Source organism: Rhipicephalus microplus, chromosome 1 (genome assembly GCF_043290135.1).
Source record: "Rhipicephalus microplus isolate Deutch F79 chromosome 1, USDA_Rmic, whole genome shotgun sequence".
Lineage (NCBI taxonomy): Eukaryota > Metazoa > Arthropoda > Arachnida > Ixodida > Ixodidae > Rhipicephalus > Rhipicephalus microplus.
The window spans coordinates 32,888,113-32,914,394 of record NC_134700.1 but is presented as its reverse complement, the minus strand read 5'-3'; the positions used below and the strand labels follow the sequence as shown (position 1 = coordinate 32,914,394).

Here is a 26,282-nt window from a genome sequence, read left to right as displayed (position 1 = left end):
TGGATGCTGCAACTAAGTGGATTGAAGCCGTGCCCATGAGGCAGGCAAGAACGTCGTCTACTATTGCCAGTTTTCGCAGCATTTTTGCCAGATTTGGTCTTCCACGCACAATAGTTACGGACAATGGCACGCAGTTCACTAGTGAAGAATTCGCCACTTTTGTGAAGAACAATAACATCACACACCTCCGTAAGGCTGTGTATCACCCCCAGTCTAACGGGCTCGCTGAACGAGCTGTTCGGACGATCAAGGAAGCTCTAAAGAAGATAAGCGAAGGCACATTGAGGGAGAAATTGGTGAAAATTCTTTTCAACTACAGGAGAACGCCGTGCCACGAGGGAAAATCCCCTTCTGAACTTTTATTCGGCTACTTGATCCGCTCTCGCTTGGACTCATGTTTCCCACCTTTCCCAGGGTCAACCCAGGAGACGAAAGAGTGGGCACTGTCGCCCGACACAGCCGTGTACGCCCGTAACTACAGCGAGGGGGAGAAATGGACACCAGGGAAAGTTCACTCCACTACAGGGTCACGCATGGTCACCATGCAAACACCCGCTGGGGTGGTTCGACGTCACATAGACCAAGTGCGTTCCAGGCCAAGCCCGGCATCTGCCCAGAGCGGCGCTCAGCGAGACCAAGACGAGGGGAGCCCTCCGGCTGCAGCGGCGCCCACACCGACCGGCAACGAAGGCAAGTTGAATGAGCAGCCTGCAGACCAGGTGGCACCTGCGCAACCGCCGCCGCCTATCCAGAATGCGCCGAAATCCCCACAAGTTTTGCGACGCTCTACCCGGGAAAGAAAACCTGTACGGCGTTTTCAATTCTATGGGAAGAGAAATGCTGTAATCGGCTTGCTATGTTATCTACCACCGCCTGAGCCAGGCGCGTGACATTCCAACAACTGAGCGTCATGTCTTTTTCCGCTCTTTCTTCCTTCCCAACTCCATCTCCCTTCCTATGCTTTAAATACTGTGTTCACGACGAATAAACGAGTCAGTCCCCAGCTCTGGTCTCGCCTGTCGTTCACGCACTGTGTGTGCGCGGGCTATGTAACAGAGTGAGGCCGAGGGGCGGGTGCACGTGACAACTCTTGTTCTTGAAGTTCCTCGCGAATCAGCACGCGCAAATCCGCATCCGAGGAAAGCCGGCTGTCACTGGCGTCTGGGTAGTCTGGGTGCAATCTATTGACTTGGAGTTCATCAAGATGCTGACGTGTGGTGATGATGTCCTCAACGGTGGTGGGGTTTTAACAGCCAGAGCGTTAAACGCGACATGTCCTATTCCTTTGATGATGTAGCGAGCACGATCAGCTTCTGTCATCGCCGAGTTCATACGGTGGCGAAGGGCAAGGACGTCTTCAATATACAAAGTGTACGTCTCCCTGGGATGTTGGACACGCCCATCAAGCTTTCGATTCGACACTTCGGAATGAATGTTCGGTTTCCCAAAAATCCTATGGACTTGCTGAGCAAAAGTAGGTGAATCCGGGAAGCTGCTCTCGTGGTTAAAAAACCATGTTTTCGCGACATCGGACAGATAGAAGGCGACGTGACAAAGTTTTTGAGGTTCGTCCCATTGGTTATATAAACACTGGTCATGTCGTATTTTTTCAGCCATACGTCGACGTCGTCATGTGGAAGACCAGAGAAGATGGGTGGGTCGCGCTGCCGGGCGTTGACGATTCACGCAGGAATGGTTTGTTGGACAGGGATGCTGCATGTTCCGGGCAGCGGTTCTTGAGTCATGACGGCGGACAGGGAAAGCAAGCGGCGACCCGAACGAAGCTCGAGGGGAACATGAAGTCGGAGAGCACTTGGGGATCGAAGCAGCCTCCATCACTCTGTAAGACAGCAGCAGCATTGGAGTCTCGACGGCGTTTATTAGGCTGAATCGCCTGATCAACGCTTCGGACGAAGGCGACGTTTTTTCGTGATGATGATTATATACAGATGAAGAAGATGAAGGTCAAATGCTGTGGATATTGTGCTTACAATATATTTACATGCAGGTGCATTTGGACGCTATTCAACAAGCGGTAGCATGTTCTTTTTGTTTTGTGCTCACACAGTGCCAACAAGCAACGGGCGAAGAAAAAGCCAGTTTTCTCGGCGTATCTACTTTTTCCATAATGCCCCGCGCACCTGAGGGGTGTTGTTGGATTGCTTGAAAAAGGTCTATTGCATCTTGCAGTGTATGCCAATCAGTTGACAAGTCTGCAAAACCAATGACACCACCATGGCAGCCAGTTGCATTTCCGTTGGCACCATGGCAGAAGCTATAAGTCGATATTGTGGGTCCTTTCACGAACGTGTTTGCAAGGCTGTCGCTGCGAGAGTGACTGCTACAACAATTATTTTCTTCCTACAAAGCATTTTCAGCAGGGAAGGATACCCAGACGAGATTGTGAGTGACCAGGGTCCTCAATTTACAGCCTGGGACTTCGACAGTTTTTTTCAAGGAACGCAGCGACACCCATACGTATTCGGCGGTCTGCCACCCACAAGCGAATGGCCAGGTAAAAGATTTAACCAGGTGCTCAAAGAGTATGTTCAGGTCTGCACGCGTGAACGTCAGCCTCTCAAAGAAGCCATCACCGACTACATAGGAGTTTACCCTTTCACGCTGCATGCCAGTACATGAGTGTAGCCTTCCGTTCTCCTACAGGGTCGTCATCCCATAACTAAACTAGATATGGTAGGAACGCCATGCAGCAATGGAGGCCATTCACAGCTGGTAAAGCGAAAGCAAGAAGCAAGTAAAGCCTACATCAACCCTCGCCAAGCGGCAAAACATTCAGGCCCACCTGTACAAATCAGGCTGCCAGAACATGTGCCTAAGGGTGCTGTGTGCTACTCAAGCCCATTCACAATCACTGACCAATGTGGTCAAGACACTTACACGCTAGGTGATGGTCGCTCCTGGAATCAGAATCGGCTAGTGCTTTACCCTTGGCCTGCAACTCACACTTACACGCTGCGTGATGGTCGCTCCTGGAATCAGAATCGGCTGGTACCTTACCCTCGGCCTGCTACTCTTGTAGAATATCTCTGTTGTAACTCGCCTAACGATTCCGATGATGCACCCCAGTCGTCAAACCTTGGGGCCTCAGTTTCAAGGGACCTTCTAGAACTGAGGGGCCCGACGAGGCAAAGAAGACCGCCGTCGTGGGTAAAACACTATGAACTACACCGAGTGCCATGTAGTGTCTACTTATTAATACTCTTTATAAGTGATTGGTCGAGTTTTCGAGAGGCGGGAGAATGTTGTATTCAGCATGTGCGTTTAGAGAGCCCTAGGCACGTGCATGCGCCTTATTATGTCTTTTGCGCCTTATTATGCGCCTTATTATGACCCCAGTAGTAACAGTGATCTTTGATTTCAAGGGTGAGGTCGCGATCACTGGCACGTGCGCTATCTAGGCAAGCATCAGCGCTCTTTCAACGCGAAGAGACTGTGAAAAGAGCACTTGTCCCTGGAGTGGCCGTATTCGCTTACACCAAGGTTTTGTAAATGTTCCGTGTTATTCAAACCAAAAGAGTTGGCTGCCAGCCTTACTTTATATAACATTACAATTTGTTGCTATCGGATTCATTGCATTGCATTTCAAAGTGCCGTCATGTTGTTGCTAGAGCTAATCAGCTAATTGCGAAAGCTATGGTCCTGCGAACTTGCGACTTGACGCATGACAGGAAGCACGTGACGTGTCGACTTCGACTTTCGTAGATGTGTTGTCACTGTAGCCTCTAAGAGCTTCCATCAGCGCCTAAACTTACATCGCCTCGGAATTGTTGACTCAGCTGTAAAAAGAAAGAGCTGAACGTCGTCAGGGGCCACACCATGCACGGGCAGTGAAGCCACACATGTGCGCATTTTGTCGAAAACGAAGAGCAAACAACGACGTGGGTACCACGGAAAACTCTTCAGTAAAGTGCTCTCCATATGCAGCGTGGCCCCGCATATGTAACGCTCAATAAAAGCATGGCACTGACAATGCGAAATTAGTTTTCTTTCTTTGTTTTTGCTTTGAAGAAAAGGGAAGGGCGAGTTTTTGAGAGGTGGGAGAATGTTGTATTCAGCATGTGCGTTTAGAGAGCCCTAGACACGTGCATGCGCCTCATTGTGTCATTCGCGTCTTATTATGCGCCTCATTATTTCCCCAGTAGTAACAGTGATCTTTGATTTCAAGGGCGAGGTCGCGATCACTGGCACGTGCGCTATCTAGGCAAGCATTAGCGCTCTTTCAACGCGAAGAGTGCTTACACGCTACGTGATGGTCGCTCCTGGAATCAAAATCGGCTGGTGCCTTACCCTCTACCTGCTACTCTTGTAGAATATCCCTGTTGTAACTCGCCTAACGATTCGGATGATGCACCCCAGTCGTCGAACCTTTGGGGCCTCAGTTTCAAGGGACCTTCTAGAACTGAGGGGGCCGACAAGGCAAAGAAGACCACCGTCGTAGTTAAAACACTATGAACTACACTGAGTGCTATGTAGTGTCTACCTATTTATACTCTTTTAAGTGATTGTTCGAGTTTTTGAGAGGCGGGAGAATGTTGTATTCAGCATGTGCGTTTAGAGAGCCCTAGGCACGCGCATGTGCCTTATTATGTCAGCTGACATCTGTGTATATTAACCATCGCGGACAAAAAAATAAACAGATTTGTTTGAGCTATTGAGTCGATGTAGTTGCTTCATTTGGGTGCACGTTAAAGAACCCCAGGTGGTCTAAATTTCCGGAGCCCTCTACTACGGCGTCTTTCATAATCATAGTGTGGTTTTGGGACATTAAACCCCACATATCAATCAATCAATTGATGTAGTTGCTTCGCGGTCCTGTGATTCTTTGACGTAGTTCGGCAGGGCGTGGCAGCGCATACCACAGGCTACTTACAAAAGAACAAGAAAAGTATAAGTACTATAACTACAAGGTGAGTTTCAGAAACATCCGTTATCTTGTCATAAGTGCGCTTTATGAGAGGCGTCCTCAACTCGTCAAGAACAAGCCCTGCGTGTGAGAATAGGTAAGTTTTTCCTGCAAAATTATTAGCTCGAGCAGCAATATATTAGCTTTATTGCAAGAAACCAACATTATGCTCAGAAGCAGCCAAGTATAAACAGCAGAAATGTTTGTTTAGGCACCGGCAGTTTTTGGTGAAATTGATATTCTTTGTCTGGCTACTCTTCTTCACTCCTTTCGATGCAGTGGGGCCATCAGGTCACTTTTGTTACTTCGTCTCTTGTTCTTGCTGTGTTTGGACGTGTTATCATGCTCTCTTTAGCGTTTGCTATTTTCTTTTACTTATGCAAAGTTGTAGTCCCCCACCATGTTGTTTAAGGAAGTCTTAAGGTAGGTCATAGGCTACTTTTACTGAGCCTTACCTAAATACAAGGAAAGCTCCGTGTTAAGTACAAGTTGAGTTCTCGAAACACATTAGGAGTGGACTTATGGCAAAGGTAAGTCATAAGGATAAGTTAGGTTTGTGAATATGGGGGTTGAAAATCAACGCATAAAGAGCAGGGTATTCTCACATGTACGTGTTTGAATACCCTGCAGGCCACTCTTGCCAAGCATCTAAGTGCCTATGTGTCTTTGTGCCTTTGCAGCATAGCCACTACTATGTGCGTGTTGCTCGATTCATGCCACGGGTGGAGATTGTCCAAAAGTACAACACAGCTGCCAGGCGGCTCTATCTGCGCGGGCAGAACGGCAAGGTAAAGGATGAGCTGTTGCCCGCATTGGAGTTATGGGTGGGCAGGGGAAAAGGGTGCGTTTTTTTTTTTTTTTTCCCCAGATTTACCCATACCTTGTGGTGAACGATGCATGCCTGAGTGACGCAAGGCGGGAGGAGCGAGTTCTGCAGCTGCTGCGCATGCTCAACAACCTGCTGGACAAGCAGAAGGAGACAGCCCGCCGCTTCCTGCACCTGGCAGTGCCTCGTGTCGTAGCAGTCAGTCCGCAGATGCGCCTCGTTGAGGACAACCCAGCGTCGATATCACTGCTGCACATCTACAAACAGGTGGGGCTTCATTGTGTGCAGCCTGTTTTGGGGTCTGCTTGGCACACAAGGTTTTGCAATGCAAAAGTTGTTCTGCACGTTCTAGAAAACCGCATTCAGTGAAAATTCTTTAGCGCCCTATGTAGCCTGAAGTAACAAGAACTGGACTTTCAAGATGAATGAAGTGGCAGTGAAAAGTTGAGTTCTCTTCAGGGACAGATGACAAGTTGTGTATTATGAGCTTCTAAACTAGCTCCTTGTAAAGGTTTTAAGAGGCAAAATGTAGACATACCAGTTATCACCCAGCTGTCTTTTCTGGCATTGCGGTATGATTTAGTGAATAGCTTGGAAGGGTGTCTTTGAGGTACTTCACACGTAGCATCTAACAGTCAACTGCACTGATTTTTATTTCTCACCAAGTGAAGTGCGTTTCAGCTGACCTTGGCACCCCCTAAGTAAACGAATTTACCATGTACAGGCTTTGGCACTATGTTCTTTTACTTCAAGAAACGGTCAAACCAGCCACTGGGACAAATGACATTCACATACAGTAATACCTCATCAACCCGAAGTCATAAAAAGCAGGGCAAATTTTGAGATAGATTTTCGAGATAAGCAAAGCCGCACCAGGAAAAATTAGCACTTTTCAGAAAAATTACTACTACTTAACTCTTCAGTGGCAGTTTCTAATCTGTCTTCTCGTGCAGGCTTAAAAGAAAAAAAATAACATGCAAGAGACTTTAACCGGCTGGGTTTTACTGCACTGCCATTTTATTTAGAAGAGAAAAACAGCCTGATGCTCATCTGCTTTGCAGTCCTACTCAGGTCTTGGAAGCCGTCCTCCAGCTGCTTGACGCATCGTATCAGTCGATTTTCTCTGCCGCTGCACTTGACCTTATTTCGAAGCAAGCACAGCAAATTTTTCGTCTCAGATGATGTCAACAGAAGAAGATGTCGGCAGCGTGCTTCTGCCAACATCTGCTGTGTCTGAGAACTTCGACCTTAGAACCAGCTTTTGCTAGCTGGAGGAGTTCTGCTAAAATCCATCCAGCCCCTTCTGCTCGTTTTTCAGCCCCATTGAGAGTGTATACAAAGGGATGCTGAATTTCGGCACCATGCCCGATTTCGTTCGGCCTCCTTTCTTTACTTTCCTTTTTTTCTAGCGTTATCGACTTGCACTGCTTTGATGCCATGCTTGCCGCACTCATGCTTAGTTGCCACTCCTAATAGGCAGTGAGAAATTTGTACCGCTCGGTTTGTGCAGATAAAGGGAAATCACACCTCAGGGAAAATCACAAGCACTGCTCTCACAGTCCGCAAAAAATCCGTATCGCGTGGTTTGTGCAAGTGAACAGAAATCGCACCTCAGGGAAAACATGTGCACTGCACAAAGCGAACGAGACAAACTGCGCCAAGCATGGGCAGAGGGCCTCCCTGCTCAGCGTATGTGTCACATGACGTGCCAAAGAGTTGCTTGACAAAGTTGATATGTCGCTGGGCTGAGACTTTGTGTACTACACGTTCGCAGAAAGCATCGATGTAGTGGCAGGCGTGGCTAAATAAGAAAAAAAAATCGACGGATGTTGAACGCGGCAGCATTACGCCATTCTTGTGAAATGGTCCGCCGGCGGAATTTACATTCCTTTCCCAGTCAAGATTTCGAGTTATCCACACTTTGACCTGAAAATACTTCGAGATGAAGAAAAAAATAGATATGGGACGTATAGGAAAATGCTCAGTGCCACGGAAAATTTGGACTTAGCTCATTTTTTCATATATGCGAGTTCAAGTTAACTAGGTATTACTGTAGCTCATTCGCATTGGCATCATTTGTCAATGTGGGCAGTGACTAGAATGTTGGCCACTCTCACATTGTGCAGCTATACTTTGAGTGCTACAAATACTTCTGAAAAGAAATTTGAGCTTCAAACGCGAGCTCAGGAGACTCTACTGAAATTGATCCAGCACAGTGTGCTTGCTTTTTACCGTTCAATCTAAATTACTGGGCAATGCTCGATTTCGTCTGGGCCCCTCTTCCCCGCTATCATTAGTGACAGATTTCTTTCCAGTGCTGCGTGGCTTGTAGCAGTGCGTCCTCACTGCATACACAGCCAACGAAAAATCCGGGCATTGCACAAATAAAAAGAAATCGAAGTGCACCTCCCAGGAATTTCTGGCGGTAAACAGAGCAAACTGCATCATACATTCTATATTGCGGGGCATGCCTCTGAGCATGCCTATTACATTGCATAGCATGCTGCTTTTCAATGTTGCTATGCCACTACCAGCAACTCCACCTGTGTGCCAACTGCACCAAATCAGATTTACTGCGTCATCCTGATAATATCAATGGAAATGATGCCAAACTAAGTCCCAAAGACTTATGCTTCTTACTCGCAGTAGCCATGCGGGTGCTTCAAATCGTGTGCAGCTTGCTCTCGGGGCCACCAGTTGTAACTATGTGCAGTTAAACATTCTTATAATACACCTCTATGTAACGAATTTCTCAATATAACAAAGTTTGTATTCCCCGCCGTTGCTCCATAGAAGCACATGCATTTGCGACCTCTATGTAGCAAAGTAACAGTGGGAGACAACCTTGATTTGCCCCACAAACAATCAAGGAATTTTGCTCTGTATTTTGGCATTTTGGTACGAGCTTGCATCTTCCGCTTTACTGGCAGTAGCCATGCTGGTGCTTCAAAACGTGTGCAGCTTGCTCTCGGGGCCACCAGTTGCAACCACGTACAGTTAAACATTCTTATAACAAACCTCTATGTAACGAATTTCTCAATATAACAAAGTTTTTATTCCCCACCGTTGCTCCATAGAAGCACATGCATTTGCGACCTCTATGTAACAAAGTAACAGTGGGAGACAACCTTGATTTTCCCCACAAACAATCGAGGAATTTTGCTCTGTATTTTGGCATTTTAGTACGAGCTTGCATCTTCCGCGGCTGCCCCGCCGCCAACGAAGCGCTAAGCGGCGGCGGCGGGCGCGCGGGCCACGTCCGGAGCACAGGCGAGCCTGCACCCCACGAGCCGTCTTTGCCACCATTCTTGCCATCGCGCTCGCATGCACGGGTGTGCGCCTTCACCACTCCAAACCAACATAAAAAAAAACTACTTTTGCACATTGGCAGTGCCACGCCTTTATTAGTGTCACATATATGGGGCCGCGCTTCATATGGAGGGCGCTTTACCGATTAGTTTTTCACAGTATTCATATAATTTTTCACAGTTTTCGACGCCGTGCACCTGCATAGCTTCAATGCGTGCGCATGGTGTGGCCCCCGACGACGTACAGCTTTGCTTTTTTCTTATTGCGATAGTGATTATGTATATGGACAGTCTCGGCTGGTATTTTGCCTCCACCGCTGTCATTCACATGTGTGTGTGTGTGTGTGCTTATATATATTGTAACAGCGTGTATATATATATTGTAACATGTGTGTGTAACAAATACTACAATAAAGCGTCAGAGGACTGTTGAGAAACCTCGACACTATCCAGGAACTTTTACACAAACATACACCAAATGTGCTGTGTGTGCCAGAAACACACTTAAAATCGAAACACACCAACTTTTTATGCAATTACAATATTTTTGGAAAGGACCGAGATGATTTGGTTGTGTCATCCGGTGGTGTTGCCATTATAGTCGTCATTATAGGATGTGAAGTTAACTGCTGCAAAGTGCTCCCGGATGCAATATTACCAGCTTCAAAGTGCTCCAAATTGAAAAATTTTGCTGCTCCAAAAATCTCTTCAAGCCGGGAGGCCCTCGGTAGCATCACTGCACTAGGTTTGGATGGCACAACCTCGCTTGCGAAGTGGTCCTGCAGTCATGGTTTCATACCACTAAAGGTTTCAAACTATCTAAAATTCGGTTCTTAAATACATAGAGATAAAGGGCCATAAATTTGAATTGCTCTGTTCAGCAAAAAAATTTTCAGTGGGCAAATTTTTCTAAATATACAAATGTGAAGGAGGTACTACTGTATGCGAAATTTTCACACACCAATGAAACGTTGTGCAGCTACGATCTAACAAACTTACATCATCTAGGCTTGTGCAAATACAGTCAAATGGCTCTCTAACAAAATTGCCGAGAAAAGGGATGCTTTTCTTTGTCGTGAGAATTTCGTTGTCCCAAAAGTAGAAAAATATGCACATTAATGACTATTCAAAACCAGAATTTGTTTTAAAAATGTGGATGATTCCTTTTTTTTATGAATTTGTATGACAAGAAAGTGAAACGTATCTTCACAGAGGTATATGTTGAGCTTTTTTCGTGGATTGTTTTGCCTCAAGGGTGAAAAAATGAATGCTACAGCAATAAAATGTAAAGTCTCGCAAAGAACGGCAAGCAGCACAAAACCTGCAGCACCACCTCTAGCAAAAAGTACGCACGAAATGAGCCTACAGAGGACGTGGGCGGACTAAGAACTGTCACAGCTTGACATTTAAAGCCCCACTGTGTAAACAGAAATAAAGGCTGTGAAATGAACACACAAGTATACAAGGACAGGCGAGATCAAATGTCAATTCTTGCTTGTTCGAGTGTGACAGCGTGCTCCTTTTGTAAACGCAGCGGCAGCGAGCAAAGCGGCCTTCGTGCTTTCCCGAATTACGAGTCTGATGAGAGCGCGCGCAGGAGAGACCAAACTCCGTGGAGGTGACACTAATCGAAACACTAGAGGCGATGACTACCTTGAAAGCACTCTCAACATGAGATCGTCGTGCCTTCTCGCTACTGATGACAAAAACATGCTCAAGGCACAGAGTCCTGAGGACCGCCAAACAGTATGTGGTGTATACAGTTGAGCTTACCTGTAATGAACCTGAGTGTGATGCGACATCTATTCGCTGTATTCTCAAGTTAGTGAAACACACCTTTAAAAAAAAGTTGCCAGTGAAAACACAAATTTTTTTGTCAAAAAAGTTCATGATGATCGTGTTTCGAAGAGCAGGAGCGATAAGGATGGCCTTGAGTTTATTCAAAGCGGCAGCGTGCTCTTCGCCGAGGCCAGTGGCATACAAGCTGCCTGAGGCTGTTTATGTAGTCAATTGCTATAAACACGCTTGTGAGCACTTGCTACAAAGATTCGTCATTTTCACCATCCGATTCTTCCAAACCGCTCTTGCCAAACACTTCATTCACATTGGCCTCAGCGATGCACGCTTCTGCGGTGTCAGAATCATCATCAACCGTAATGAAATCCTCGCAAAAAAAGCTTTCACCCACTCTCCCATGTTGAAGACGACAACGCGCTGCCACAAATTTTCGCAGGAGTGGTCCTGTTCGGAAGCACTTCAGGCTTGGCATGGGGTCTGACATCAACGAAGTTGGCCTCGCAAAAACAGTTGCGCGGGCATGTAGCCGTCGCCGCCGCCCACGATGCTTTCATCACCACAGCTGAATACACGGACGCCTGAAGCGGCAAGTTAGCTGCCAAGTGGTCAACAGTTATGAGCAAGTGCTCCACATGCGGCACCTAACGTGCGGATTATGCTTAAGTTTAGTGGTCGCACTTTCGATGCTTTGTTGAGCACCTGGAAAAAGCGCGGAAGGGCTCCCGTTTGACATTCTGATGACATTCTGATGACAAAGTCAGTGGGGTAGCTTATGCCCGTGCACTGAAACGATACGACACCGATTAAAACAAGACGCAGACCATCGGGCACAATCGGTGCCTGACGGTTTTGGCAAATGGTTTGGTCACTCTAGGCCAACAACGCCAACGCAAAACCATTGATGAAGAACTGAGGGCAGACTAGTTGGCCAACCATTATTCAAAAAGATTGGTGGCAGTGTGAAAACACGGGCCTCGTCTGGCAATGCGGGGTGCTCAGAGTAGAGGGGTTACAAAAGGACGGAGGAGTGCGTAACAAAAAATTGTCGAGGAGAGTGACAATTGGAGGACTGCAATGGCAGGGTCGGCGTTAAACAATATTTTAAGTCGGCGTTAAACAAGTTCATTTTAAGTGAGGCCGTTATATGTCAACTTGACTGTACTGGCTTGCTGTTGGCACTCTGCAGAGTGCGTTAGCACGCTGTGGAATGAGAGGTCACTGGTTCGACGCCCCCGAGAAAACCTTTCCTTCGTGTTCATGTCTTCTCAATCTGTTGGTATATATTGTCACGGGGTCGGGATGTGAACGAAGGAAGCAGACTCCAGGTTGAAGAAGAAACTGTGTATTCGGGCCGAACTTGTGGTCACGCAAAAGGAAAGTAAGGCACTGGCACTGGTAGTGGCGAACAAAACATTAGCCATCGATCAACTGACAAGCCGCGAGGCGTGTCAGCATTTATACACTTGCCATTGAATATTCAGCCTTATCGCTAGCGGCGACACAGGTTCCAAAACAAACTGTACTGTTCACAAAGTGGGTGTAATCTTAACAAAATGATCTACTGCCTTCCCGAAGCTTCTTGAACAGTGTCAGCATGGTTTGCGTTGAGAATTACTGACAGTAAAACGAGGTGATAGGCAAACATGAGGAGAGAATGCGGAATGGCCCCCTCTGAGAAAGGCATAATTGCAATGCTGAAAGTACAATAATAAAGCAAATAAACTATAAGTACAAGCAATAAAGCACAGCAACAACAACAAAATATGGTCCTCAGGTTTGCGCACAAAATGGCTTGAAACGCACAATATGGACAACTTCAGGTTGAGCACAGCGCCCTTGAGAGTTCGTTATGTCATCAGGAACAACTTCGTTGTCGAGTGGGCTGAGACGTCGGAGTACTCTGTATGGTTCGAAGTACCCTTGCAGAAGTTTTTCACTGAGTCCATGTCAACGTATCGACATCCATACTCAGGCACGGTTCCCGGGCTGGTACTCCACAAAGCTTCGTCGAAGATTGTAACGGCGGCTGTCGGTCGCCTGCCGATTCTTGATACGGAGGCGGATGTGCTGCCTAGCTTCTTCCGTGGACTAATGGTAGGCATTGACGTCTAGGTTCTCTTCGTCAGCGATGTTTCGAAGCATAGCGTCGAGTGTTGTTGCCGGGCTCCTTCCACAGACCAACTTGTATGGCGTCATCTAAGTCGTTTCTTGCAGGGCCGTATTGCACACGAAAGCCACGTACGAAAGGATTTCATCCCACGTCTTGTGCTCGACGTCGACATACATAGCCAGCATATCGGTGAAGGTCTTATTAAGACGCATTGATGCAGAACGATGTTCTCGACGAAGAACTTCGCTACTTTGTGGCCCTGCTTTTGGGCAAGGCCCTTGTCTCGGCGTAGCGCGTGAGGTAGTCGGTAGCTACGAGGATTCACATGTTCCCGGAATTCAATTCAATTCAGTTTATTCCGACATCACAGGAGACATTACAAAAGTCACAACAGTGATGCTGTGGGGCGAAAGCAAAAAGCCATTAAGGCTTGACGAAGGCTTTCGCACCATTTGACAACATAGCAACAGCAACAGCAGCATGAGATCATCAGTTATTATACAATATCAAAACATGTACTTCAAGGTCATGCCGATTTGCATTTTATTAACACGTTGAAAAACATTTACAGAACGGAGCAGTATAAATGGTTTATTGTAAGAAACTGTTTAAGGTTAGTGGCAGTAAGTAGCTCATCATCTGGCGACCATAGTTAGTACGTGTGTAAGGAATTTTCCAGTCATCGGTAGCTCGTGTGCTATAGGGGCAGGTATAGGGTGTCAAACGCGCTAAATCAGTAAGAAAAGAGTCGTGATTCTTTAAGGAAGTACGATATCGCTTCATTAAAATTGTATTGTATATCTCAGGCATTGGTTGTAAATTAAGGGCTTCGAAAATGGGTTTGGAATGTTCATCGCGAGGAACACCTGTAATTATGCGCACAGCCTTTTTCTGTAATCTATATATTCGGCCTAAGTTCTTTTCCGATGTGGTGCCCCATACTAGATAGCAATAGCTTAATGTAGATAAAAATAGCGAATTATATAGTAAGAGTTTAATTTTTTGTGGCAAGAGAAAACGTAAGCGCGATAAGATACCTACAGTACGAGAAAGTTTAGCATGGACAAACTCAGCCTGATCCTTCCATAGCATGTTTTCGTGGAAAAAAACTCCCAGAGTTTTCACTATCGGTTCAATCCTTATAGATTCTGAGCCAATCACTAATGATAAATCGCAGTTTACGGGCTTATTTATTGGACGAAAGAGCACAGATTTTGTTTTTGAGGTGTTTATAATTAGCGAATTTCTTATGCTCCAAATGTGCAGCAGTTTCAAGACACTATTTGCTTTGTCAACTAGTTTATGCAAATCGCAGTCTTTAAAAAATAAGCTGGTATCATCTGCATAAATAATAAATGTTGTATTGTTATCGATGTTTGTCAAGTCGTTCACATACAGATTAAAAAGCAGGGGACCCAGAATACTTCCTTGGGGCACGCCATGTGACAGTTTTTTAAAACTAGATGCGTAGCCATTTATATCTACTTTTTGCTGTCGGTATTTCAAATAGGTTTTTATGACACTTATAAAGTTCCCCCGAAAACCGTAGTGTTCTAGTTTTTTAATTAATGTAATGTGGTTGATTCTGTCAAATGCTTTTGAGAAATCTACAAAAATTCCAAGTGTATATATTTCCTTTTCAAATGCATCGAGTATGATTTCTTTTTGCATTAGTAGGGCAGTTTCTGTTGAGCGCTGCTTTGTGAAACCAAATTGAAAAGGCGTCATAATGTGGTGCTTGGTTAAGAATGACACTATTCGTTTATGTAACAACTTTTCAATTACTTTAGAAAATACAGGTAAAATAGAAATTGGTCTGTAATTGGTCATGCTATTTTTGTCACCACCTTTGAAAATAATAGAAACTTTGGCTATCTGAAGACGACTAGGAAACGTGCCCAATGAGAAGATTAAGTTAATGATGTATTCTAAAATAGGAGATATGACATGAATAACATGCTTAACTGGACGGATTTCCAGGCCGTCTACGTCACAACACCTGCTATTCTTTAGTGACATGAAATCTGCCGTAACCTCCTGTGTAGTCACTGGAAATAGAAATGCACTTTCGCCTACTTGCGAACCCATGAATCGCGCAAAATTATTGTCGTGCGAGCTCTCTCCAATAGAGGTAAAGAATTTATTGAAAGCTTCAGCAAGGTCATCACCAGTTAGAACGCGGTTGTCTACAATGAGTTTAGTCGGGTATGTGCTATCATCCGAGTGTGGGTGGAGCAACATGTTTAACTTTTTCCAGATGGCTTCGGACGTTTTGGTTTTTTCAGGGCTGAAAAGGTTGCTAAAATATTCAAGTTTGCTTTTCCTTAATAAAGAGTTTGTAGTATTTCTATGTTTTCTAAATGTCTTCAAGTCTTCTTTGTCTCTAGATATTAGAAATTTCTGGTAAAGTGCATTTTTTACTTTTATAGCTTGAAGGCATTCCGAAGTAATCCAAGGCTTTCTTGCCTTGCGTGGTCTGCGTTTTGTTTTGAGCGGAAAGCACTTGTTGTAGGCTTCACTAAAACGTTCGATGAAAACATTATACGCTGTGTCTGCATCAGTTTCACGGAAAACAGCGTCCCATTTTATCTTGGATATATATGCAGCGAACATATCAATTGTGCTAGGACATATGTACCGGAATGGGGTAGGCGGTGGCTTTGCATCCCTAAGTTGAAGCTTCTTTTGACTTAAAATTGAGTAAACAGGCAAATGGTCGCTAATATGTGTCTTAAGGACACCCGAGCAAAGAGGTGCACTTGTGCTATTTGTTATAATGACGTCGATAAGTGTGCAGGATTGGGCATGAAATCGAGTGGGGTGTTTTATAACATTTTTAAATGCGTTTGATTCCATGATATTGCAAAGTTCAAGACGTTGGGGGCTGGAAGTTAGCATATCAATGTTTAGGTCACCCCCGATAGTAAGATTGTAACCATTTTCATTGACCCACGACAGGAAAGTGTCTAAAAACGTAAAAAAGTTGCACATGTTACATTTGGGGGGGCGGTATACCACAGAAAAAATACCCGAAGAACATTTTACAGTCATAATCTCGTAATCGTCAGTAACCACAGAAAAAGCCTCGAGTATTTCACACTCAAACACATCTTTGACCAGGAGCATAACACCACCACCTAATTTATCACTGCGGTTCAAGAAATACGTGGCATAGCTAGGTATACGAAGAACGTCGGATTCATGGCGATACCAGGTTTCAGTAACCATGATGACGTCAAAGGAGAACTCAAACGATTCAAGCAGTATTGCTATCTCATCTGCCTTGTTTCTGGCTGATTGCGCATTTATATGAAGGTAGGAAATGTGGTGTTTTCTACCAGATACCAATAGGCTCAACTGGTGTGGCGTTAAGCAGTCTGCAGCCATTTTCTTTTTGCCCTGTTTTTCTTCTAGCTTTTTTTTTTTTTTTTGCTAAAGGATGAAGCTCAACAAATTTAAACAATCTTTTCGAGATCGCTCTCAGTAGTTATCTGAAGCACCCTCGACTTCTCATCCTTTCGCGCAAAAATTTTGCCGCCTTTCGTCCAGGCAAATCGCCATTCGGCTTCCTTCTTGCGCGCTACAGTTTGTCCCAGTAGTTTTTTTAACTGTGAGCATAGGTGTTCATTGACGTAGACAAATGTCTTTCCTGGGAAACCAATATCAGCTGTCGTTAAGCGCAACTTTTTCGCCTTTTCCAGAACTGCGTCTCGCTTAGACCGGTTGTTGAACTGCACAACAATATGAGGGCAAGATGCATCCTTAGCAGTCACGCGATGGCAAATTTCTATGTCATCTTCTTTCACTGATTCGCCGACAGCTTCACCAATCTTCTGAACGACCCTGGTCAACCGTTCACCCTCCACGAAAGGAACATTTTTCACTTCAATATTTCGGTTTCGCGAGTACTGTTCTAGGGCGGTAGTCCTACGTTCATTGTTGAGAACGACCTGCTTCAGCTGACTGCAATCAGTCTTCAGAACATCATTTTGAGCCTTTAGCTCACCGTTTTCTTTTTCAAGCCGCGAGCACAGAGCCGAAATTTCTTCAAACTGCTTATTAAAAAAGTCTAGACTTGTTTTCACATCACGTATTTCCTTACGCAGCTCTCTCTCCAGGGCAATCCGCATTTCGCGAAACTCTTGTTTCAACTCTTTAAAATGTTTTTCCATTTCGGCTGGCGACATCAAAAAACACTAAAAACACTATGGCAGCAGCAGCAGCAGCAGCAGAAAGCAACAGAACACTAAGGAAAGAAACAACGATAGTACTGACCTGTAAAAACAATATGCAATGGTTCAGTAGGCTGTGCGCAGATCCGCTGCTGCCGCCAAAGTGTGGTTCAGTACACCCGGAGATGCTCCGAGCTGAACAGCTATCCAGGTGGCGCTCACAGCGGGGCACAACAAAAACACGACCACGATGATCACAGCCGTGCCCTGATATGATACGGGGCGATGCGTCGAGGCTATTTGAAAGGTCAGCAGTCACTCCCACGATGACCACCGTATTTCCCTTGACACGGGGCAGTGCACCGACGACATGCGCTGTAAAAACAATATGCAATGGTTCAGTAGGCTGTGCGCAGATCCGCTGCTGCCGCCAAAGTGTGGTTCAGTACACCCGGAGATGCTCCGAGCTGAACAGCTATCCAGGTGGCGCTCACAGCGGGGCACAACAAAAACACGACCACGATGATCACAGCCGTGCCCTGATATGATACGGGGCGATGCGTCGAGGCTATTTGAAAGGTCAGCAGTCACTCCCACGATGACCACCGTATTTCCCTTGACACGGGGCAGTGCACCGACGACATGCGCTGTAAAAACAATATGCAATGGTTCAGTAGGCTGTGCGCAGATCCGCTGCTGCCGCCAAAGTGTGGTTCAGTACACCCGGAGATGCTCCGAGCTGAACAGCTATCCAGGTGGCGCTCACAGCGGGGCACAACAAAAACACGACCACGATGATCACAGCCGTGCCCTGATATGATACGGGGCGATGCGTCGAGGCTATTTGAAAGGTCAGCAGTCACTCCCACGATGACCACCGTATTTCCCTTGACACGGGGCAGTGCACCGACGACATGCGCTGTAAAAACAATATGCAATGGTTCAGTAGGCTGTGCGCAGATCCGCTGCTGCCGCCAAAGTGAATTCAACGTCAGTACCCAGCACCTCCACCAGATGTCATGTGGTCGGGACGTGAACGAAAGAAGCAGACTCTAGGTCGAAGAAGAAACTGTTTATTTGGGCCGATCTTGTGGCCACGCAAAAGGAAAGTAAGACACTTGCACTGATAGTGGCGAACAGGGCATCAACCGTCGATCAACTGACAAGTGGCGAGGCGTGTCGACATTTATACACTCGCTATAGAATATTCTAGCCTTATTACTAGCGGCGACGTAGGTTCCAGAATGAACTGAACTGTACTGTTCATGAAGCAAGCGTAATCCTAACAAAATGATCTACTGCCGTCCCGAAGCTTCTCGAACAGGGTCGGCATGGTTTGCACTGAGAATTAACTGACAGTAAAACGGGATGATAACAAAACATGAGGAGACGATGTGGCAATATTTTACAATGCAATTTCTGTGATGGAAATAAGTCAGCGGAGCTCTGGTACACCCCAACATAAAACTTTTTTATCTTGAAATGTTGCTTATCTTGATCAGTTTCATGCTGCCCTGAAGGTGCATGACAGATGAAGCCCTGCATAGCTTCATTCGTCATCATGGTGACGAATGATGTCAAAAGCATCTAGAACTTTGTGTGAACTTTCTGCATATTGTTGCTTTCCCCACTCTCGTATTCAATGATGTCGTGAGCTTTTTGAGCACAATCAAGACTCAAAACATCACATGCCAACAGAGATGGTAATGAAAAACGAAGATTTTGTTGCTGTCATTCAACCAAATGTAGACAGCAGGGATCCCACTGATGATTGTGCCTGACTTGCCGATTGAGTGGCAGTGCAATTCTCAAACTTCTCCGTTCCCAACTAGCTCATGTTTTCAGAGAAAAGTGTCGTGGATCCGTAGCTTGTTATTACGGGAGGGCTTTTATGAAAATCTCTTTGTCGTCATGAGAGGACAAGTGCAATAAAGTTTAGGGATGTTGTGAGGGTCTCGAATTGGTGAGCGACACGCTCTTGGAGTGAACGGAGACAGTAGACGTGGTCGGTACAAACTAAACAACAACACATGTATTTCACTGCTTTAGAACGACGATAACGTCCATCGAATCATTATAACATAAATCGTGATCAACCCACTGGGGCATCTTTACACAATATTACCATACACTCCAAAACATGACAAACACAATAACACACCAAAAACGGCATCCCCAACGCTTGACGTACCACGAGGGCCTCCGACACGCAATTTGCAATGCCACATACCGGGGACCCACGCTAGAGACAACCATTCGCGACAACCGCCAGGTGCAGAAGAGCCCAGCTTATTTCTTGCTCGCCGCTACCAAGGCCTGTCGCCGCCGGCACTATACCATGATCATGATGATAGTGCTGATCAACGCTCGCGAACTTAACGCCACCTACCGCCTGGTAGTTGTAACCCAAAATGGGGCTTTTGGGCAAAACACATGCGCCACGCAGCGCAAACAACTTTACAGGGGGTATCGGCACCCCCACATTTTTTTAACTTTAATTCAAACCATATTCTGAAAAACAAAGAAATCAGCTACACAAGCTTTAGGAAAAAAATGAGAACACATGTCCCTTGATAACGTCCGCGCACAACGACACCGCCGCCAGTCGACACTACTGCACTGTCCGGCTCGACGACTTCACCTCAGTACAGGTCCCGCAACAGCAACGTTGCCATCAGTGCGATGATCCGTCACTCGCCCCGACACATCTGCCGGTTGCGACCAGCACTCCCGAGGGCACCGGTCTACAGGCAGTTGCGCAGGTCCCAGGCATATTCATCGCCCGACCTTAAGACCCCATTCCTGGCCAGCGGTGCTGACGATGTGCAGAAGACAGCCAGCTGTGGATTACATAACTCCCACTACGCACATTCCAAAACACTTGATAGAAACAATGGAGCAGGGTCTAGGGAAGGAAGGTTTGGGCTTTTCGCCCACGTGGTACGATGGTCAGTACTGCTAGCTAATACATCGGCGGCGGCCGAGAGGCCCATCAAAATAAAACAAAAATCACTTTTTATAACTCAAGCATCGCAAGATAAATAAAAAGGAGGGAAGCAGAGTGCAACACCTCAACACCACGATCCACCTAGTTGTGCCACGTGCGACAGGCACAGAGCCTTAGGCCTAATGAGTCGCTTGGCAACAACCAGCACCCGGCCTAGGTGCAGAAAGAGGCAGCCGCAAGGAGACCTCTACTCTGTAAGGTGGCCCTATCGCTCGCCGCACACAGCAGCTTACTGAGCAATCGGCGTCCACTGTCCTGGACGGTGTCGCGACGCCTCGGCGTCGAGCCGCAACACCAGGCAGCAACGACGCCCGGCTTCCTGAGCCCATGAGAGATAGATGAAGCTATTTACAGAAAATCGGACGACCCACAAGGCTTCTATACTCGCTCGCTTCGGGCCTGGCCCACAATCCATGTGCTCTAAGCTTTGCTCACCTCAGGATGCAGACCGCATGGCTCTCATCCCGCCTCAACAAGGTTTTTAAGAACTCAACCTGCCGTCAAGTTCAAACACATCACAAAACCGATTTCCTCGCTCTCAACAAAGCACACTGCCAACGCTAGCAATGAGAAGTTGCCTTAGGCCTACTCTACCCCGGCTCTGAAAAAACTTGTACTAAACCACAAGAACTGTCGTAGATTCTCCAAGAGCCCCACGTTGGGCACCAGTGTGAGGGTCTCGAATTGGTGAGCGACACGCTCTTGGAGTGAACGAAGACAGTAGACGCGGTCGATACAAACCAAACAACAACACATTTATTTCACTGCTTTAGAATGACTATATCGTCTGCCGAATTATTATAACATAAATCGTGATCAACCCGATAGGACATCATTACACAATGTTACCATACACTCCAAAACATGACAAACACAATAACGCACCAAAGGCGGAGTCGCCAACGCTTCACTTACCACGAGGGCCCCCAACGCGCAACCCGCGGTGCCACGTACCAAAGGCCCATGCTAGAGACAACCGTTCGCGGCAACCGCTACGCGCAGAAGAGCCCAGCTTATTTCTCGCTCCCCGCTACCAAGGCTTGTTGCTGCTGGCGCTATACCATGATGATGATGATAGTGGTGATCAACGCTCGCGAACTTAACGCCACCTACTGCCTTGTAGTGTTAACCCAAAATGCGGCTTTTGGGTGGGACATGTGCACCACGCAGTGCATACAACTTTACAGGGGGTTTTAGCACCCTCACGACATTTTCAAGTGATGCTAGGTTTGTTCGTTGTTGCAAGAATTTCGTTTCGAGGGGTTCAACTGTATCACTTTGTTCAAAGTGATGTCAAAGGTAATTCGTATTAAACTATTTTGAAGGGCTTAGAATAGTGGGAGAGTGCAAGTGGTAGAGTGCTTTAATATGCTTACATGTTTTATTACTAGAAAATATATTAATGGGGCAGAGTGATATGTGCACTTGTATTGTGCTGTTCCAAGCAGGTGCTTCTCCTGGTGAAGAATCGTTTGACAAGAGCGCAAGGGGGGCCTTCGCTAGGTCTGCATCGACATTCTAGATGGGGGCGATTGAACCGCTAAAAATTGAAAATTTCACACATGAGCTGCAAAGTAATGCTTCATTAAATACACATGCATTCACCATTTTCATTCGTTCTCATTGAGCAAATAAAAACAGTGAGTGGGGAGAAGGGGGCGCATATTTGAAATCTCCCAATGAAGGGGATGGTGTGCTTTCTCGGGATTTTGTGATAGTGTGACATTGCGTTAGTGCAGATTTCTCCTGGATAGGTGGTTTTACATTGCAGCTGTCCTGCACGGCAGTGAAACTACCTTGGCAAGCTACATACAGTAATATATGCCTATTTCTACTTGATTATTAAAAATAGTTCAAAACTTCAGAATTGGTAAACTCATGCCAAGCCAAACCTATTGTTTACAGTGTACACTAACCGTCAAGTGTAAACTTGTGTTTACTGCGTGTGCTACCACTGCAAATAACAGTACAGGGTGACTGAACTTCAATAAGTTTCTTTCAGTGCCGTGGAATGTTCTAAAGTCTTTTAAAATATGAAAGGGTAAGTGTCATTAATAGTGGCAGTTAAAATATGGGGCCCTATATCAGACCTTGATTGATATTTTAGAAAGGGTGCACACTCTTGATGTCACAAGCTAGACAGGTAGGGATAGCCTATATTGTTCTCGTTCTCATAAAATTTCAGACTGAAAGGTTTAATGAGAATGCGAGACGGTTTTTGACTGGAGTAATGTAGTGGGCCATCCGTGTTGTGCAGAGGTGTGGGCAGCGAGGTGTGGAGCACGATGCCCCGGTGGGTCGCTACTATGAGCGGCTGGCAGCTGTGCAGGCCCGAGGCTCCCAGGCCAGCCATCAGGTGCTGCGGGACATCCTGCGAGACGTGCAGGGCTCCATGGTGCCCCGAACCCTCCTTCGGGACTGGGCCCTCACTACTTTCCAGGCACCCACCCACTACTGGACTTTCCGCAAGCAGGTACTTTTTATCGACGCTCCACTTGCGCAACAGGAACATAGCCGCACTTAACTTTGTGCTGAATATGCATTAGGGTGAAGGACCCTTGACACGAATTTCGGAAACTCGAGAAACTTGTGTTGTATGAGAGTCTTGTGTGCGGGGACATTCCTGACCGATTATTTGTGACAAGCGTTCTATAAGGTATCTTAATTTGGGTTTTAAAGAAAGGGTGCATGCTCGTCTGAGTATTCAGGTGCAATCGGCATTTTCCGTGATTTGACGTAGCAAGGAGCCCCCCTCTGGGCGTTGGAGAGGTCAAACAAGTATTGTCGACATAGGAGAACATGTACGGGGCACGCACAATACACTTACTTGCACCCAGTGAAGCCTATTGTTCGTCACCCCTCTCGCTTTATTGTCAGACTGCTTATAAGGTGGCTTTGACTGTGTATGCCAGGAATGCTTTTCTTTTTTCATAGGGGGAGATGCTTGGAGTACCCACGTTGTTTCACACTTCACCGCCTGCGGGTTCCCCTCTTTGAAAAGGCCTCATTCAGTGTCATCAAAGCAAAATTCTGAATGTAACGAAATTGAAAACTTTCAAAAATATATATATGTTTCTAAACAGTTTTTTGTTATATGCAGTTTCAGCACCAATTTTGAAAAAAAATCACAAAAAATAAAAGGGAAACTGAGGACAGTTCTCACCTAAAACATTTGTTAAGCGTTAAAAGCTGCGCTACTATTGCGGTTGTTAACATCCCCTGCTTATTTTAAGTTCCACCTACAAGTAAAAGCATGCAAGCGGAGTGAAAGACTGCTGCTGACACAGAAATCAGACGAGCCAGTTCATCTCTGCTGCTCGCAGCGGGTATGCGGTAAGATTTCCATGCATGTTTGATCTGCCGTCGAATGCTCAAGTAGTGGAGAAAGCCTAACCCATATTTGACTAGCATGAAACGCCGCAGGAGGTGGAGGGAGAAGCAACTGTGAGCTTTCATTGTAAGGGTGCTGTTGCAATTGCTGCTTGCGCTTAGCCATCCGAGCCTACTCTTGTGCCCGGATTGCTGCATCGGCCTGGGAAACATGGATTCCTTTACGGATCAGCTGTCCATGCTCTTCTTGTAAAGTTGTCTGCTGTTCAGGTTGAACGAACAAATTCAGATTCCCCTCGCAGTTGCTCATAGGCGTAATGCTTTTATGAACTCAAAATAATGAAAGAAGCTTAACCACTGAATCCAAATAAATGAAGCATTCTCAGAAAAAAAGATGCATTCAAAAAGAGGTTTTTCAAATTGATGGTTTCTACAATTTTGGCAATGTTCTGCCAGCTTTACTATTGACCTAGCAGAGGTCACGAAACACTGCATCCCGGAAAGCATGCTTTTCACCATTTTGAAGGCAAATAATTCCATCATGCTTGCGAGCAACCGGGCCCTCGATCGCTGTGAACTCTGTCTGGCATGTTAGCTCCTACTCCGAGGCCGCATCGGGCTCCACAAGCCCAAAACAACGGAAAAAAAAGGCTGGGTCCACACAGAGCCAGGTGATGAATACTGTTGACTTTGTGGGGCAGTTCTTTGGGGCACTCAAAGGTGCTGATTATGCTTTGATATGACGGGCCAGCTGCAGAAATTCCATTCTTCTTCTGCACATGAAATTCACAAGCTTTTCACTAGGTGATAAATTTATTGTTCTCTCAGTTTTACGAAGTTCCTAATTTGACAAAATATATTGTAGGCCCCTGTGAGTTTAATAAATTGAGTTTTAACTGTATATATATTGAGAACATAATAGAGTTAGAACAGCACAACGCAGAACTGAGCATTTGCATTGGGGATGCGTCGTATGCTAACCTCTTGTGCTCCTGTAGAGTGACAAAGGCTAACGCTGTGCTCACAACAAGCTTTGCATACGCTATTCTAAAGCTCCCTGGTGTCACAAGGCTTCACGAGTCCTTAAAATCTTTCGTTACCGCGCCTATAGAAAGTGGGCCTGTAGAGACACAAGTGTGCTGAGGAAGGATTTAAAATCATATGCTAGTTGTGCCATGTGGCACATTCTCTAAGCACTAATGCTTTGTTTCTTGTGTAGTTGGTTTTTTTGTTTCTTGTCTAGGTGACCGTGTTATGAGATCTTTCAAAAATGTTGCTCTTCGAACGATTCTGTTGCGTCTGCAAGCAATTTTTGTGCTGTTTCTGGTAGAAAAGTTTCTAAGAATGACTATGAATCATGGCAACATATTTCGGATGATAAAAAATGATGAAATGTGCGAGGGTGCTAACACCTTCTGTAAAGTTGTTTGCGCTATGTGGTGCACGTGCCTCTCACTTAACGTATTTTTGCGTGTATAACCCGCCCCTGCATATAATCCGCACCCCCACTTTCAGCTCACCAAGAAAGAAAAAAAAAATCCTCGCGTATTGCCCGCACATTTGATATACAGGAAAGGCTGTACAAAAGCTACTGCTCAAGCAACATAGCACATATGTAGACATAAAAAGCTTTATTTAGCAAGCAGAATACGCTGTCTGCAAGGCCAGTCACAATTCACTCACTGTCTCTGCTCTCGCTAGAGCTATCACTTGAGCCGCAGTCCTCACTATTATGCACAAGGTCATCTTCGGTTCCATTCATGTTGTTTGTGATGCAGCATTTCTTGAAATTTTTTTGCACCATCTCACGTGGAATGGCCTTCCATGCCTCGACAATCCACTTGCAAAATAGGGCAATATCAGCCCTTCGGACTCATCCTGTCGGCGTCAAGTCGTAGCAGCCTTCGGCCATCCACTCGGCATAATAGCGCTTGACATGCGCTTTGAAAGGCTTGTTATGCGACACATCTAGGGGCTGCAACATTGATGTCATTCCACCAGGTATAACAACTAAGTCGGTGCCGTTGCGTGAAAGGCGGTCCTTCACTTCCTCAGTTGTGTGGCCGCGGAACGAGTCAAGAACGAGCATGGACCTCTTTTCGAGCATCGCACCGGGCCTCTTCTCCCATACCGTCTTGATCCAGTCTACGAACAAGTCACTGTTCATCCACGCGTTCTCGTGTGCGCGCACCACCACACCGGCAGGCAAATGAACCTTTGATAGAGTTTTCCTTTTCAAGATGACGTACGGTCGCAGTTGCGTGCCGTCGGGGAGGGCACAAAGCAAGACTGTGATGTGCAGTTTCAAGTTCCCGCCGATCAACACGCTCACCAAACTGCTGCTCGTCTTCTCAATGGTTGTGTCTAACGGCATTTCAAAATAAAAAGGAGTTTCTTCCGCATCGCCGATTTGCGAGAAAATGTAATTGTGCTGCTTTCGCAGGCCAATTGCATATCTCTGGTACTTGAGCAGCTTCTCCTCATAAGAAGCCGGCAAGCGTTGACACATTGTAGTCCACCGTCTGATTGAGAGCCCTTGCCGCTTCATAAAGTAGTGCAGCCATCCGCAGCTCGCACGGAACTCGTGAGGTAGGCCTTAGCTCCCTCGAAAGTCGCCGCGCTTCCACTTGGGCCATCTCGGTCGATACGGCGGGACCCCTGCTTCTCACATCTTCGATGAACTTTACTAGCTCCGACTCCAGCTCAGGGTAGGCACCAGTCTTGGGGCCATGAAATGACCTACGGTCGCGGTGCGCGGCTTGTAGGCTCTCTTCTTTCCCTACAGTCGCACGCAGGACTCGTCCATAT

General features: G+C 46.2%; 1 protein-coding gene across 7 annotated transcripts in view; it reads left to right on the top strand.

Annotated features, from left to right (window-relative positions):
• The window catches only part of Nipped-A (Transcription-associated protein Nipped-A), a 991,444-nt gene that overhangs the window by 923,789 nt on the left and 41,373 nt on the right, over positions 1 to 26,282 (top strand). For all 7 annotated transcript variants that reach the window (XM_075869412.1, XM_075869408.1, XM_075869400.1 and 4 more), the window contains 3 exons: positions 5,605 to 5,712; positions 5,793 to 6,017; positions 22,402 to 22,617. In XM_075869412.1, the coding sequence (XP_075725527.1) occupies positions 5,605 to 5,712; positions 5,793 to 6,017; positions 22,402 to 22,617 (549 nt within the window). The remainder of the gene's footprint in view (positions 1 to 5,604; positions 5,713 to 5,792; positions 6,018 to 22,401; positions 22,618 to 26,282) is intronic.